The sequence below is a fragment of the Cyprinus carpio genome, chromosome B1, assembly GCF_018340385.1.
Source record: "Cyprinus carpio isolate SPL01 chromosome B1, ASM1834038v1, whole genome shotgun sequence".
Lineage (NCBI taxonomy): Eukaryota > Metazoa > Chordata > Actinopteri > Cypriniformes > Cyprinidae > Cyprinus > Cyprinus carpio.
Window position 1 is genome coordinate 18,530,855 of NC_056597.1, and position 16,770 is coordinate 18,547,624.

At 35.4% G+C, this 16,770-nt stretch overlaps 3 protein-coding genes across 3 annotated transcripts; all 3 read right to left on the reverse strand.

Annotated features, from left to right (window-relative positions):
• Nucleotides 1-9: 9 nt before the first annotated feature.
• pip4p1b (phosphatidylinositol-4,5-bisphosphate 4-phosphatase 1b) lies at nucleotides 10-5,658 on the reverse strand. Its single transcript, XM_042716875.1, has 7 exons — nucleotides 5,424-5,658; nucleotides 3,884-4,074; nucleotides 3,655-3,761; nucleotides 2,828-2,933; nucleotides 2,657-2,709; nucleotides 2,457-2,547; nucleotides 10-2,359 (listed from the first exon to the last, which is right to left on the reverse strand). Exons 1-7 carry the CDS (start codon nucleotides 5,476-5,478, stop codon nucleotides 2,207-2,209), a joined length of 756 nt encoding a protein of 251 aa, XP_042572809.1. The 5' UTR covers nucleotides 5,479-5,658; the 3' UTR covers nucleotides 10-2,206.
• Nucleotides 5,659-6,138: 480 nt separating this feature from the next.
• On the reverse strand, nucleotides 6,139-12,518 carry zgc:77880 (zf-DHHC domain-containing protein). The gene is made up of 9 exons (XM_042716874.1): nucleotides 12,266-12,518; nucleotides 11,261-11,349; nucleotides 9,330-9,403; nucleotides 9,073-9,185; nucleotides 8,863-8,924; nucleotides 8,430-8,550; nucleotides 8,227-8,299; nucleotides 7,689-7,833; nucleotides 6,139-7,031 (listed from the first exon to the last, which is right to left on the reverse strand). The coding sequence occupies exons 1-9, from the start codon at nucleotides 12,388-12,390 to the stop codon at nucleotides 6,940-6,942; spliced, it is 894 nt and encodes a 297-aa protein (XP_042572808.1). The 5' UTR covers nucleotides 12,391-12,518; the 3' UTR covers nucleotides 6,139-6,939.
• A 126-nt stretch (nucleotides 12,519-12,644) lies between these two features.
• On the reverse strand, nucleotides 12,645-16,529 carry eif3f (eukaryotic translation initiation factor 3, subunit F). Its single transcript, XM_019072038.2, has 8 exons — nucleotides 16,370-16,529; nucleotides 16,114-16,184; nucleotides 15,733-15,812; nucleotides 14,509-14,646; nucleotides 14,323-14,414; nucleotides 14,014-14,150; nucleotides 12,986-13,099; nucleotides 12,645-12,762 (listed from the first exon to the last, which is right to left on the reverse strand). The coding sequence occupies exons 1-8, from the start codon at nucleotides 16,479-16,481 to the stop codon at nucleotides 12,685-12,687; spliced, it is 822 nt and encodes a 273-aa protein (XP_018927583.1). The 5' UTR covers nucleotides 16,482-16,529; the 3' UTR covers nucleotides 12,645-12,684.
• Between the last annotated feature and the right edge of the window lie 241 nt (nucleotides 16,530-16,770).

A 16,770-nucleotide genomic window follows, 5' to 3' on the forward strand; every position in this document is an offset into this window, starting at 1 on the left:
TATGGCTGCTAAGATAATCACTTGTGCACTTTTTATGCCAAAAATCACATCACAGATTTCACAATGACATTTTTTTTCAGTATCATTCCTGTAGCTCAAACAGAAGCACATGAACTGATAAAATGTATAGGTGTACCTTGAATGCACCACAAGTCACTTTGGATAAAATACATAAATTAATTCAGCCAAATAGAGCAATCGTGTTTATCTAATTAAAGGGATAGTTCAACCAAAAATGAAAATTCTGTCATCAATTACTCCCACAGTATTTTTTGGAAGTCAATGTCTCCCGTCAACAGTTTGGTTACCCACATTCTGTTCTGTTAGCAGGAGTAAAAAATTTATACAGGTGTAAAACAACAATGACCATTTTCAATTGTGGTGGAAACTATCCCTGTAACATTAACATTTGACTTGAACTTACCAAACGTGAGGTTTTTATCCTCACTATAGTATTTCATTATGCTTGTCTGTTAAAATAAGTGTGCAAACAGTCAGAACCCCCAACACACACACACAAATACTCAAGTGATTAAAACATTTTAGTCACAAAGGAAAATACAAAAATGATCAACAACAAAATCAACAAGGGTAGAATCTGTTAGCGAAATCGCTAAAATGTAGTGCAACAATATATATCTAACATTTTCAACAAAAAAATAAAGAATCAATGCACAGTACTACAACTGCACACTCATGTAAACAAATCAAACTCTGCGGAAAAAAAAAATACTGGTCACTTCTGAATGTCACAGAATAGGTACAAGTAGTATGTCTATTACTAACTGTATCTTCATTAAGTGTGCAGTGCAAGAGGTTCATTTCAGCTGGAAACAAGCCTACATGATTGGTCAACCGGCACATTTACATCTGATTACACTTTCCGAAATAATGTGCAAAAAATGACAACAGTTTGTCACTGGTACAACTTTGTACCTTATTTACCCCCAAAGGGTTCTAGGCCTATTATTACTCTAAAGTACTATTGTTTGTTTTTTTACAGCTAGATAAGGTATAAAGTTGTCCCAGTGACAAACTATTGTACAATTTTTGCACACTTTTTTTCAGACTGTGTAGATATTAATCACAGCAATTTTCTTTGATGAGTATTTACAGTCACTAGCATTTAACAGTTTTATGTGCAGATTGTGCCAAAGAGAGAAAAGAAAAAATACTTTTTTTTTTAAGTCAAAATTGTAATTTAAAAAAATTCTCTTCCCATACTACTTTACTAGGTAATGTTGAAAGTCTTCGTAGCATATAAAAGTGAAGATTTTAATGCAGTTATATACCTATATAACCACAGACAGGTACAAATTATGAGCAGCGATGCCTGATTTAAAAACAGCATCAACACAAGGATCATTAGAAATCTCAAAATTATCTGTAATATTCCATTGTGTTGGATATTTGAACATTATTAGCTAGTAAGCAAAGCATAATTTGTTGCTTAAGCAGAATTTGAGGGTGGAGATAAACAGTAAGACATGCCGAATGCTGTATGAGGAAGAAAGGGAAGGTCTAAAAAAAAAAGTTTTCTAAACCTTCCAAATGTTTCAGCGTGCTTTCATTTCCTTTTTCTTGCTCATACCCTTGATTTGATGTGCCAGGTCAGGGTACAATTTTCAATAAAGCTAAAAGTTGCAGTTCCTGCAGTACAAGTTTTAACAACAGTGCACATGAGGCACTTACACTTTGTGTCAACAATTCAGCCACAATCTCTCATTCTAACTGTAACGTTTCCATATATTTGTGTGATGCCACAGTGATGTCAATTCATGGAGCAAAAATAGCCTGTTTCAGTAGTTACTGATTGTGCAACTAAACAAAGTTATTTTCCTACTGACAAAGCTGAAATATTTGTTTTTCTATGCTTTTTCTAATTCTGTAGTGGTTAGGAAGCAGATTCCCATTAGGAATGTGGGCAAATTGGATTTGAAATCAGTTCAGAGAAGAGCAGGGTTCAAAAGCAGCTATTTGGGTGAAAAGTGGTCACATTTCACCCCCAAATCAAAATTATATTATTATTATTATTATTATTATCCAAAATAATACTTATTTGAATTTTTTTTGCATTGATTTTGGGGTGAAATATGACTTTGATATTTTCCTGACAGAGTATCACTTTATTAACATCTTTTTGCTCTGTTTTCTCTTTGTTCTTGTCTCTTACGCTTCATTTCTACCTCTTCCTCCTCCACAACCATCACTCATATGATGAATAGCTGTGCAGCGGTTCACTGATTTTCATGCAGGCCCAATGTAAAGCTCTGACCAAAGTGATCAGCACCAGGAGAATGAAAAATACCCAGGAGGCGTAAATCCCCTTATATTCCAGTGCCTTCCACCACGTGCCAGCCTAAAAAGAGAAACAGAACACAGAAAAGAGTATTCTGGTATTCTGCAATGATGGTGCGTTTTGAAGTAATGAACTCTAAAAATGCTTTTATTCTTACGATCAATCCTGCAGTCGTTATAATGAAGATCAAGCACACCAGGAAACATATCAAACTCCGCTTTCTAGGGTACCTCTGGCCAATCGATGAGCTGTATGGATGAAAAGAATGGATTTACATGTTATTATTTGACTTGCAGCCAGTGAATGTTACTGCTGGTTACTAAATAGAGGAAGGACTATGGATAATAATTAGCATACACTTTTCTGCAGTGTGGACAGCGAGCCAATGTCCGATCTGTAAATTCTGTCCACTAAATCAACAACAGAGAGACATCGAGTCACAGCTATATTAAGGCTATTATAAGGGCAAATGAAATGATAAAGAGCTTTAAAATATTCCAACCGTGCATGAATATGAAAAGTTCTTACCAGAAAAGTGTTTCCACAGTGGCCACAGGAAACTCTGGCACCACTAGGCTGAGGATTCGGACTACCAGCACCAGGATGAACTGGACCTAAATTGATAATTCGCTTACTGATCCCCATCAAAAAAAAGACACACATACACACACAAAAATATGAAATAACAGATTTTCTGAAAAACTCGTAATTAAAACTAATAAGAAAAACACTATCAACATCAATGCACAACAAACTCTTGGCATCCAATCATATCTAATTACCTTGTTTTAAAAAAAAACTTTAATGTCATTAAAATCTTTAAATATCTTAAAAATCTTAATAATCTCCCAACTTATCTACTAAATTCCAATAATTAAAAAAAACAAAAAACAAAAAACATGTTTTTGAATATACACTACTGTTCAAAACTTCTGTGGTGAAACATTTTTGAAAGAAGTATCTTGTTCCCACCAAGGCTGCATTTATTTAATCACAAATAAAGCAAAAACATCAACAATCTATTTTCATAAAAATATTTTCATTCATTTATGTGATAGCAAAGCTGCACTGCAACCATTATTACTATTCAAAACAACTGTTTATAACTGGTTTATATAACTGGTAATATGCTGATTTGGTGCTCAAGTCTTATTATTATGAATGAATCATTGATATATTTAGTAGAAACCTATGCATTTTTCAGGATACTTTGATGAAGAAAAAGTTTAAAAGTATATATATATGTGTGTGTGTGTGTGTGTGTGTGTGTGTGTTTGTGTGCGTGTGTGTTCCATGGTGTGTTCCTAACCTAATACTTTGTTGGAAGGCTTATGAAGGATGGTAATGCCTCTCACCAGTAAGGTCGAGGGCAGGCAATCCTCTGCGAGGTGACTTTGCAGATGAGAAGACAATTACACGGACACCTCACATACTTCTTTCCTGCTGGAGCATTCTTTATGGGCTAGATAAAACAGGAAGTGATATCACAGTCTGAACTTTCATTTAAATCTAGTACAGTGTTTAAAACAAATATTAGGCATGTCTGATGACTGGAATCCTAAATGAATGAGCTTGTTAACTCACTGTAGCCTCATTGCAGACACCACATTTGACCACATGCTGGTGGATTTTACCCTCCACACTAATAAACGACTGACACACTCTGCAGCTGATTACAGGAGCACTGCCGCTCTCCGGAGAGCCCAGCGGGGAGTATGGTGGAGGATCCTCTCCCAGCATCGACGCGGGAGGAGCTGAAGGGAACGCTGGGAAATCTGGGATGGAGAGAGAGCAGGAGAGATGATGTAAGGAGACGGCAGAGAGAGAAAGAGAGGAAAAAGAAAAGGGTGATTGTACTACATTTAACAACTGACATGCAAATGAAATATAAAGAACTGGAGAAGGTTTCCTTTTATCAATGTAATTATCCCTTAATGGCATGCAATATTTAAAAAATTAATTTAAGGTTAAGACTAACATTTTTGCATCAAATGGAACTCATTACTAATAATATTATTTAAATAAATATTTGTAGGTTGCCTGTGACAATGAAAAGAAACTAAAACTAATTAATGAATAAAATAAATTCATTTTTAATTAAAATATTTGCATTGAAACTAATGCAAACTACGAAAAGTCAGTCTTTATCTTGCAATTCTGAATGGTAAAAAAAAAAAAAAAAATGTTGTAAGAAAAAAAATTTATTTTGCCTATTTTACTTTTTATTTAATGGCATAATCAACCTTCCATACAAACGGGTAAGAACAATGCTTAAAACCATTTATTTAATTTTTTTTTTTTTTACACAATATTAATGAATACACTTACGCTAATAGATTTACACTAACAGATATGGCCTCCAAACTCTTTACTTAAATTATAAATTATGTTTATATAAATTATAAATATACATAAGTACAATACTAAGAAAGTAAGATATTTTTGCAATTGATCATACAAAAATATTATTATCTAAATAAACATAAAAAATATTATGTAAATAAATACATCAAAATAATAACTATATAATATTCAACATAAAAAAACCCTAACCTGACATTATCCCCTCATTACTAACCATGTTAACTTTTTAATTAATTTTATTGCCATTTATATGCACTGTTTGAGCAAAACAAGAATGGATTTGTTACCCAGAGCAATATTGTGTAGATAGTTACATACTCAACATTTTTAAAAATGGTCAACGATTTTAACTTGTATTATTGCTCAGTCTGAGCCAGAGTCAATAGTACTCAAACTGATAAACTGAGTAGAGTGAGGGCAAAAATCCTGATTTCTTAAATCATGTGATTGAGGTGCACTGCCACTAATCTATTTGGAGTGTTCTCAGGGTCTGCAGATCACAGATCACGGCAAGTTAAATCACATGGTCAAAATATGCATTCACTGTGCTCTGAATAAATCAAAATAAAAGTAATAAATAATAAATGCCTAACGTTAGCTAGTCAGCATGTGAGCGTGGGCATCACAGGCGCGTTCGAACGCTCAAATCGAACTGAATCGAATCCAGTTGTACGTTCGAATTCGCCTACGATGCCCAAAAATGCTTTGGAGGTAGACAGCTCCAAAAGCGTTCTGTCAATACGGCTCGGGTTTGACTCACTCTGTGGTTTGCTCGGAGGTCGGTAGGTCTCATCTCCCGGTGACAGCCCGTTCATTCCATAACGACTGTCCGACAGCAGAGGCGATCGCTCACCGTCAGCAATGCCGAAAACGAGCGCAAAATCCCGCGGTGGACTTTAGGGTTTGCTGCTGGATAGTGTTGTTACGAAGAGCAAAAGTGATGATTGAAAGTAATGCTCCAGGAAGCGTCACATGATCTTTTTTTTTTTTTGCTACCAGGAAGTCGCCAACAAAAATAACAACACAAACACGTGATCAGGGATTGGGCCAGTAAGCGACGAGCTCAGAAGGATTGAAAAATTAATATGATCCCTTTTTAATTAGCTCTTACTTATTTAGGTTTGCTGTGCATCCAGTGAAATATTAATGTTCACCACTCCACATACACGCCTTTATAAAATTAGAGTTAATTAACTTATTAAAGAATGTTATACATTTTGCGCAAAATTAAATCCTATTTTATTAGACACGTTAATTACACTATAATAACACATAATAACGTATTATACTCACATATACACATAGAAATAATAATCTATAATAGCAAATACAAATAATAACATTAAAAACAAATAAACATTAAACAAATTTGGTGCGCGTGCGTTCTTACACACACACACACACACACACACACATATATACTGTATGTGTGTGTGTAGGTAGGTAAGCAGATAGATAAAAAAAAAAAGCCAGAATATGAAAAGATGTCTTTTACTTAACATAAGTCAGAGCAGCATTTAGACACAAACAATCCACAAATAAATTACAATAAATATCAATGTAAACATTATCAATATACATGTTCATCTGTTAGGTACACACGTCCCTCAAGCTGTCCATAAAACAGCAAAAACATTAACATTTCAAACAAAACAAAACCCATCACTTCAACAAAAGTAGCCCAGTACCCTGAAAATGCAGCAACACTTCTGTCAGAAATTAAAGTTATAAAATACATCTTTATTTACAGTCCTTATGAAAAATGAAGTACAGTCCATGTACTCAAACACATACAATAATATCAAAATGAATGATGGTGCATCCTATCGCATTTACCTGAAATAAAGTCAACACAGCTGACCTTCCGAGTTTGTCCTCATGTCCCTTTAAGCCAATCAAGGGTTATGTAACAAAATATATACTGGTTACAGGTTAAGATACTGCTTTAGTAACTTCAGTCAAGGTGCTAACGAGAGAAAACTGACTAATCATCATAATTAATATGATATTAAAAAATGAAAAAACAATAAATGTCCTGGGTTATATGAAGAGAAATCATTTAGATGAACAGAGGAAAAAGATCCAGGTTTGTAGAAGTACCTTGTATTTGTATGTGTGTGTGTGAGAAGCAGCAAGCTGAAGTCACACTCACACAGCAGCACTCTTCCTTCATCATAGCTGAAATTTGCACTTCAGTAACATAATATTCACAGTGTCCTACGAATGATGCAATACTGATGAAATGTTCAAAGGAACCGATGGAAAACTGGTTAGTGTTACACATCGTAATCAGGAAGTGCTGAATAACTGATGCCACCAACAGAAGGTGGGGAGGAATGGAGTGGGAACAACCAACATATTATAGAACCTGTAAATATAAAGTGGAAAAACAATTATTCTGTACACAGCCATTCAAAAGTGTGGGGGTCACTTTTTTTTTTTTTTTTTTTTTGAAAGAATTCATTTTATTCAGTAAGGATGCATTAAATTTATCAAAAGTGACAGTAAAGACATGTATAATGTTACTAACGGTTTCTATTTCAAATACATTTGTTATTTTGAACTTTCTATTCACCAAAGAATCATGAAAAATATATATATATATTTTCCACAATAATATTAAGCAGGAGATGTGTGTTCAACATTGATATTTATGAGAATTGTTTCTTGAGCAGCAAATCAGCATATTAGAATGATTTCTGATGGATGTGACAGAAGACCGGAGTAATGATGCTAAAAATTCAGATTCAAATCTTAAAATACAACACAGTTATTTTAAATGATAGTAATATTTCACAAAATTACTGCTTTTAATGTATTTTTGTCCTCAAATAAATGAAGCCTTGGTGAATATAAGAGACTTTGAAAATCATTTACAAAAATACACTTTTTTTTTTTGTTTTGAATTATGTAAAACATATTATTTCTCAATGCTTTGGATTTTTTAACAGTACCAGTGATGCAATTCTAACAACAGGCTTGCAGGATCAAAACAGACGCTGTAAATAAACGGCATTAAACTCACCACGTCCGAAAACCTCTCTCAGCAATGCAATTTTGGGCTTTCTTGTGTGTGTAATGTGTGTTGGGTGGGTGTTGTTGGGTTTATCTTTCATTAGTCTGTTCCTCATCTGTTCAATGGGTGTCTCATCTGTTATAATGGACACCAGCTTGGGACAAAAACAACAGAGAGACAAGAGATGACATCAACACATGCAAAAAAAAAAAAAAAAAAACATTTAAATTTCAACAATTAATTACATAAATAAGAAGAAAACACTATTGTTTAGAAAGCCAAAAAAGACTAGTGTTGAAGTTGCATGATTAACTTTAGACTTTAGTTTAAAAAGAAACACTTTGCACTAATTACGGTATTCATTCTATCAGCTGTGAACGAGGATCAACACACAACACATCATCAGCAATGTAAAAATGTTTAAATTAATTAAATGATTCAGATAAATGCTAAATTACAATATGAAATATTACAATAATGGCATTGCTGTTTATTATGATGTTAAAATATAGTCCAAAATTAGGAACTATATAATGTTGAAGCATACCTGGTCATAAAATATCACCAAGACAAAAACTCCAAAAAGTATTGACTCCACCAGCAAAATGATATAATGTGCCCTGTAGAACAAGTGAACAAGAACAGTGTGAGAGAAGTGAAAAGCTAACAAAAGAACATTAATCTTAAACAATATTGATAACCGTTATATAATTTATACGAACATATACAGGACCTATATTGGTGACTTACACAATGAGATGTTTGCTGGGAGCTTCTTCTTCTCCTTTATCTCCATCTCCCTCTCTTTCGCTCCTTATTCTCCACACCCATGCTGACACCACCAGTGCCATGGAATATAAGCTGGCCATGCCTACAACGTCATACAGAAACAATATTGCATTAGAAGAGAGAAATGGAAAACACAGAATCCAATGCTGAATTTCTTTACGGGAATGTTAACCCAAAAATGAAAATTCTATCATCATTTCATACTGTTCCAAACAGTTTTGGGTCCCACTGACTTCCATAGTAAGGATAAAAATACAATGGAAGTTAAAGGGAATCCTGATACTATTTGGTTACTAATATTCTTCAAAATATAATCTCTTGTGTTCCACAGAAGAAAAAAAAAGGTATACAGGTTTGGAGTGGCTTTTGGATGAACTATCCTTTTAAAACCTACCTGTGTAAAAGAGGAACTGAATGAAGTATTTCTGATTGAGTTCTCCAACACAGTTATTGATCCTATAAAAGAGCAAACACTTTTATCAGACAGACTGCAAAAACAAAATATTTATATTGCAAACTCTTATTCTACTTTAAATACACCCGGTTACATGGAAATATATTCAATTTGACAACATTGGCTAATGGAAAATGATTAGAGATTCACCATGGGCAGTGATGGTCCATTCTCCTAATGCAGCGCTGACAAACTCTGCAGTGATGGGCTCGAGGAGGCCGATACGTCTCACAGCGACTGCACACTGTCCAGCCCTCACAGCCCTGATGACAGCAACAAAGATTAAAGATATGCCAGAGAGCAAATGCACTGTAAAATAAGATCCAAAGCCAGTAAAAAGAATATACACACTTTGTGAACCACTATATTAAAACAACATAATGAGTACACAGACCAGCAACACTCACTCTGTCATTCAGACGGCTGGACTGGGACCTCAAGTCTGAGAAGTCAATGGCTGTCTCAGGTAGAGGAACCATACCTGTAATAATAATAAAAAATGGCACACATTTACATTGATAGCCTTTTTGACCCTGTAAAGCCTGACATATGAAATGATTTTTTGAGTCAGTGCATTAAACAAGACAAATTCTAACATAATATATAAAAGTTTGTATGTGTGTTATGTTTTGTATCATATTTAAAGGGATACTCCACCCCAAAATGAAAATTTTGTCATTAATCACTTACCCCCATGTCGTTCCAAACCCGTAAAAGCTTTGTTTGTCTTCAGAACACAATTTAAGATATTTTGGATGAAAACCGGGAGGCCTGTGACTGTCCCATAGACTGCCAAGTAAATAACAGTGTCAAAGTCCATAAAAGGTATGAAAGTCGTTGTCAGAATACTCCATCTGCCATCAGACGTGCAATCACCGTATGCTGCGTATGTCATCTGCGCCACAAGGATGCACTGTTTCTACGTGTATTTAGCTTTGATTAGAAAGAAAACAGCGCATCCTTGTGGCGTGGATGACACAGAAGAGCATACACAGCATACAGTGATATGGAGAGACACAGAGGAGAACGTTGACAAAGGAATTGTTGAATAAAGTCGTTATTTTTGTTTTCTTCGCTTACAAAAAGTGCTTACTTTGTCTCAGCATACACAGCATATGGTGATATGGAGCGACACAGAGGAGAACGTTGACAAAGGAATTGTTGAATAAAGTCGTTATTTTTGTTTTCTTCGCTTACAAAAAGTGCTTACCTTTGTCAACGTTCTCCTCTGTGTCTCTCCATATCACCGTATGCTGTGTATGCTCTTCTGTGTCATCCACGCCACAAGGATGCGCTGTTTTCTTTCTAATCAAAGCTAAATACACGTAGAAACAGTGCATCCTTGTGGCGCAGATGACATACGCAGCATACGGTGATTGCACGTCTGATGGCAGATGGAGTATTCTGACGACGACTTTCATACCTTTTATGGACCTTGACACTGTTATTTACTTGACAGTCTATGGGACAGTCACAGGCCTCACGGTTTTCATCCAAAATATCTTAAACTGTGTTCCGAAGACGAAGGAAGCTTTAACGGGTTTGGAACGACATGGGGGTAAGTGATTAATGACATAATTTTCATTTTGGGGTGGAGTATCCATTTAGTAACAGGAAATTATGGTCCATATCATATGACATAGTGAGAGTATAGAGCTCATTCTTGAGAAAAAAACAAACAAACAAACAAAACACCTTTCATTTAAAGGCCTGAACTGAGCAAAAATATGCAACAGGGTTCAGATGTTATTTATAGCCAAAAAGTCAGATGAAATTATGATACCTTAAATCAATTAGAACTTCATAACAGTCCAAATGACATAAAAATGCATATAATTATGAGTTGTCACTTTATATCCCCCAATAATCTTAGTATGATGAAATTTAAATGTTTTGTTTTATGACCAAAGCTCTGTAGCTTTTATTGTGGGGGACAAAACATATAATGCAAACAAAGCAATACAACATTCCTCAAAAGCCTGTTGTATGATATTTAATACTTGATTTCATCTTAAAATACTTACAATGTAAAAGTATTCTTACTTTTACCTCATAAAAATCATTAAGTACTTTGCAACAAAAAGACGTGTGAAGGTGGACAATAATACTAAAAAGCCTTTTACTTCCAAAAAAGTATAAACTATCAAGCAGAGGACAGAAGGCATGTAGTAGATTGTGTACAATAATTTTTTTTAGCCAAGTTTTGATTATGCTGAATTTAGAGGATTTGAAAATTCATGTATCAAATATGATACATTAGACTTCATAGGGTTAAAACACAATCAGTCTACAGTAACCCAGAGAACAGGAGATTGATCCATGAAATAAGAGCACTCACCAGGATCAGAGAACACTGCTTTTGAATGGCACGCCAGCAACAGTAATAAAATAATATTAAACACAGATCCATGGAGAGTGCACCATACACTAAACACAAAAAAAAAAATAGATAAACATTATATTTTGCACATCACATATGTATTCAATGCAGTAGTAATTTTGTTTCCAGCTACTTGACAGGACTTAAATCGAGGAAAATGACCAATAAACCACAAACAATTTCTTTACATTATGTGTGATAGCGTTACCATACTGGTTATAATAACAGATAAAATATAAAAGCAAAAGAACAAGCAAAATAAATAAATAAAAAACACACACTACAATTCGGAAATGGCTGAAACTTAGATGAATTTAATTTTATTTACTTTTTTTTTTTTATAAAACTCTTCCTAGAGATAGCCTGATAAATATATAAGAGGTTGCTATTAAAAGCTAATGTCCAAATAAAGTTGTGAGACATGTTAATGTAGAACGGAATGATATAAACTACTTATTTTACTTCCAAGTACTTCAAACAATACCACAGTACACGTCCAAATATAAATATATATATATATATATATATATATATATATATAAAATGTACACATATATACATACATGTATACATACATATATATATATATAAAGAGAGAGAGCGCGGTATATAATAATATATTACAGTATAAAGCATGATAACTTGTTAATTTCACGTGAGATACCCTGCAACCTTAGACCACATAGTGCAACAGACTGAAGTGTAGTAAACACACGCTGAACGCTGTTCTACCGCAGAGTGACAGCGATGATGGTACTAGTTGCAAACTGTTTAAACGCATTGCAAACACAATACGCGGGAAAACACATCAGAACGCTGATAACATTGAGCACGCAGTCTGCTTTTGAACTGCTGTTGCTATGGGTGATTCTAAAAAGGAACCACTATAAAGCGACGATCTCATGGGCGCTGTTACGTGAACCAAACGCTGGCTCTTTAAAGCTTCGTTCACACGGTACTCACCTTCCAGAATACGCGGGGATCAGGACATACTGAATCACAACGTAGTCGGCGTAAAAGACGCTGAAATAAGTTAAGATGAGACAAATAAACCCGCACGGGTCTCGCCGACAACGAAACACAGCCATCTTCCCATCTGCGGGCTTCCTGATGACGTCATAAAAGGACGAGCGTTACGTATCTCGTCGTGTCCGTCGCCCGCGTTCATCAGTCCTGACCACCTGTGAACGTTTGTGTGTTTGTCTGGTACTTCTTGTCAAACATGATATAGTTAAAAATCTAGCACAAACTTTCGAATACCTTTTATTTTTTGTTTAAAGGAATGTCCTCACAATCTCAGATATCTGCTAATTGTTTAAAATCAAATAAATCACACAGATTATTGGAAGGACAAACATGTTTTTATTTATTTTAATTTCTGATCACAGAACAACTAGCTTCTCATTAAGCGCGATCTGAGCTTGAGTGAGATTTGCCAGGTAGGTCACCATCAACAGATCCTGCAAAGAAAAAGACGAGTATGAGCACTCCATAAACACCAGAACACAGATACGATTCAGTCTGAGAGACATTACAGGGTTTCTACTGTTTTATATTTATAAAATAAAAACACTTTCATGATGTTCCAGACATGCTGTGATATTTTCATGTTTTTCATGACTGTGGGAGCCCTGAAAGCATGTAAAATATGCAGTACATCAAAATGTACAGAATGTCACTTACATTAATGTTGGAGTTCAGCATGCTCTCAAAGTCTTCTGCTGTGATCTTGGGCACTTTGTTCACAAGATCCATCAGGAAGCGACCAACACTGTTATCTGCCATCACTTTACCAGACTAAAAAAAAAAATTATATTTCAGTTTTTAAACAAAAATTAATTTTGTGAGATCATCCTACAAGACGAGTGTTGATAACTCTTAGGGACTCTTGCATTTTCCATAATACCTTATTTAATATAACTGCATATTATAAAGAACAAATACTAATATGCACACATATATATCAGGGCTCGACAAAAAGGATTGGCCAATGGCCCAGGGCCGGCGTGAAAGATGCTCAGGACAGTTGACAAATTTGCCCAATCGGGCCACTGCTGCAGCATCACTAAGTTTATAATTTCCACGTGTTTTTAAGCCTTGCCAATTTAAAAATTCAAAATGATTTTAAAGCATTCATGCAAGTCGCTAAAGATGACAACATTCAATACTCGCGCAGTGTTCTGTGTGTACAGTGAGCATTCGTGCGCTTGAACAGAAAAATACATACAATAGTATGTCAAAATACCAGTCTTGGCGAGTAACTTTGTAGTTTTAACAATTATTCATCGATATTTAATTTACACAGTGTATAGACGCACCTACCGGCTGACTGGATGTTTTTATTTCAACCGATTTCTTAATTTTTAAAAAGGTTTTTTTCTTAATTCTTTTTTTTTTCTTAATATTTTATGTGGAAATATTAAGAAAAGTGTAAATGGACAGTTAGCAGAGGCCTGAGATGCTGAAGACGAACGTGAAGAGGAGAAAATACTGTAGAATGCAGAGCAAACTCACTGATGCGCAGAATATTGGAGGAAAATTCTAAATATTGAATTGGGGGTTTACATGAATGTATTTCAGTGAGGAATCGATAAAGCAATTAATAAAGAATAAAAAAACAACTTTTTGGATAGAAATTTGGATAAATTACCTCTGAAACCAAATAGGTCACCAAAAAAAAAATTAACATTATGTCCCAAAGAGACACTCACCAGTATATCTTCTATATATGAGAGCACTGTGGTCAGCATTTCTTGTACGCGTCCTGCTGCACTGGCCACCTGGGCCAGGTCTGTGGTCAGTCCATTGGTACGACTGGGAGATGCACGAGTCCTCTGTAGAAGCTCAACTATAGAAAGAGGTGATCAACCCATTATAAGAATGTGCTCAAAAAAACGCAATTCCTAAAATATGCAACTGTAACAACATTCCAATCCAAATTATTTTGTGTAAACCAGTAGTGCCATTCAATTAAGAATGAATAATCCACAAAAATGTTTATAAGTGGGAAAAAGTCTGACCTCCAATGCGCTCGGTGTCGTAGTAAACGTACTTGACTGTCAGTGGGGTGAACATAACACCAACCGTCTTGCCCGGAACGCCCATCTGGGAACTAACACCACAAACAACAAACAAACACTGCTAGTGCGGCAGAGGAGAGCAGGTCAGCAGCAAGAAATAATCTACCTTTGTCTAGATGATCTTACCTGACATAGGCACGGATGTTCATTTTGTTGCTCTGCAGTGCTGTGTCCACAGTCAGGTGAATGGGGTTCGGAGCCTCTCGGCTGTAGTACTCGTGGATCAGAACAGAGTGCTCTGTGATGTCATATCCTGTGGCATACCTGCAAAACAAAAGATTGTGCTCATTATGTTTGCATTCTAAAAGCATTTTTCCACCAAAAGTGAAAATGTATTCACTCTCAGACTATCCAATATGTAGATAAGTTTGTTTCTTCATTGAAAGAAACACAGATTTGGTGAAGATTTAGCATTAAAACACTTTCTGCAGTGAATGGGTGCCCTCAGAATGAGAGTCTAAACAGCAGATATTAACATCCAAATAAGCCACATGTAATCCACATGACTCCAGTCTATCACTTAACTTGTGAAGTAGAAAGCTGCTGCTTTGTAAGAAACAAAATACATCAACACATTGGTTTAGAACTGTTTTGCATATTTCTCTTTTTACCAGCGAAAACAGTATTACAGTGAGAGGACTCTTTATATAAGTTGGAGGCTACAATTTGAAGCTAAAATGCCATCATGATGGATTTATTACTTACACAAAGCTTTTCACTTCACAAGATGTTACCTGATGGACCGCAGTGGTTTACTGTGATGTTTTATCAACTGTTTGGACTCTCATTCTGACAGCACCCATTCACTGCAGAGGATCCTTTGTGAGCAACTGATATTATATAATCTAATGAAAAAAACAAATTCAACTACATCTTGGATGGCCTGAGGTTAAGTATATTTTAGATTTGGTGGGGGGGGGGGGGACTACTCCTTTAAGACAACTGTATCACCATAATGACTGGCAAAATACTTAAAGACTTCCTACTGTTAAAAATTTTATTTAGTATCATTGAGACATTATTGCAGTTCTGCTAAATATTTTGAATTAGTTTTTATTGCCATTTTAGTTTAAGTTTTAGCTAGTTTCAGTTCTATTAGTTATTTATGTCTATATTCTTATAACTAATTCAGATTTCAGTCTGTGTTATGTTAGTGCATCAAGTTCTATGAAAAAAAAATGAAAACATTCACTTGAAAACTGTCTGAAATAATTTTTATTTCAGTTAATGTTTATTTTATTTCAAGTAACAATGCATTTTATGGTTTTAATTCACTATATTATCTATGCTGTGAAATTAATCTGAGACAAACTAAATTGTTTGAATTCCTTAGCATGAGTGGCCACATACCATCCAATGATGACTTCACTTGGCGAAACCTTCTTATGGAGCTCGTACATGTTCTTGGCGAACTCCATGTCAACAGCCACCTATGATATAGACATTGTAAACAAGGATGAGGTCACTTTTGTGTGTTGTTCACTTTGTCTTTGAAGGATCATGTTTTTGACATTTTTGTACCGTGATATTTACAAGGTGGAACTCCAAAGTACACCCAATAATTTGATAGTACATATCCAAAAATATGGTGGCCCCATGGTAATTTCTAGAAATGTTTAGTAAGTGTAAAGTAATCATTCAGGTAAACGGCATATACCACAGATACCATGGTATACCACGAATACATCACAGTATTTTAACGGGAAGATGAAATGGTGCTGTTTGTCTCACCTCATCTTCAGACTCATTGTGAGGAACAGAGAAGCAGTTGGTGACTTCAACTGAATGCTTGTCTGTTGTTCCTGTGTGACACACAAGTTAAACCAGTTAAGTGGTGCTGTTTAAATTTAGTGCAGATGCGCTTTGTCATCCTCTTCAGCCATTATGCTCGACTACAACACATGCTTCGTCAGACACAACCACGCTTCTGTTGTCTTTATTAAACGCGACTGTCTCGGACTTCACTCAGACAAAATAAAGGACTCACCTAGTAATGTTCCGATCACGCGAGTCGCTCCCTCATTCCTGCGCTCGTATGAGTCCACAATCGATGCCAAAACCACCGGATGGATTTTCACGACCGGGCCGTGGACCGCCATGATTTCGTAGAGGAAGTGAAGGATGATGATAAACAGAGAAGAAGAGAGAGAGCGCAGGTCTCCATGGGATTCGTGCTGCTGCCCCCCAGCGGATGTAGGTGGCTGACAAAAACCGGTTGAGGCCACATTGGCAACATGTATTTCTCGAATTAACAGAAAGTTCTTAAATTTGAAAAACATTTCCTCTATTTCTAGGTCACAAATCAAAAATGACTTCAAATGTCCTTGACTGCAGTGAAGCACAAGATGCTCACTGGAACATGGATCATGTGGTTTAGCATAAACTTGC

Excerpts from the sequence above, each read along its gene's own strand:
- pip4p1b (XM_042716875.1), bottom strand. The coding sequence starts at position 5,478 with ATGAACGGGCTGTCACCGGGAGATGAGACCTACCGACCTCCGAGCAAA. Across the intron at positions 3,762-3,883 it reads GTGTCTGCAATGAGGCTACA|CCCATAAAGAATGCTCCAGC; the intron begins GTGAGTTAACAA and ends TGTTTTATCTAG. Across the intron at positions 2,934-3,654 it reads GCCTGCCCTCGACCTTACTG|TAAGCGAATTATCAATTTAG; the intron begins GTGAGAGGCATT and ends GATGGGGATCAG.
- zgc:77880 (XM_042716874.1), bottom strand. The coding sequence starts at position 12,390 with ATGGCTGTGTTTCGTTGTCGGCGAGACCCGTGCGGGTTTATTTGTCTC. Across the intron at positions 9,186-9,329 it reads CCAGCCGTCTGAATGACAGA|GGCTGTGAGGGCTGGACAGT; the intron begins GTGAGTGTTGCT and ends TGCTGTCATCAG. Across the intron at positions 7,032-7,688 it reads GAGAGAGGTTTTCGGACGTG|GTTCTATAATATGTTGGTTG; the intron begins GTGAGTTTAATG and ends TTATATTTACAG.
- eif3f (XM_019072038.2), bottom strand. The coding sequence starts at position 16,481 with ATGGCGGTCCACGGCCCGGTCGTGAAAATCCATCCGGTGGTTTTGGCA. Across the intron at positions 16,185-16,369 it reads CGTGATCGGAACATTACTAG|GAACAACAGACAAGCATTCA; the intron begins GTGAGTCCTTTA and ends TGTGTCACACAG. Across the intron at positions 14,415-14,508 it reads AACATCCGTGCCTATGTCAG|TTCCCAGATGGGCGTTCCGG; the intron begins GTAAGATCATCT and ends TTGTGGTGTTAG.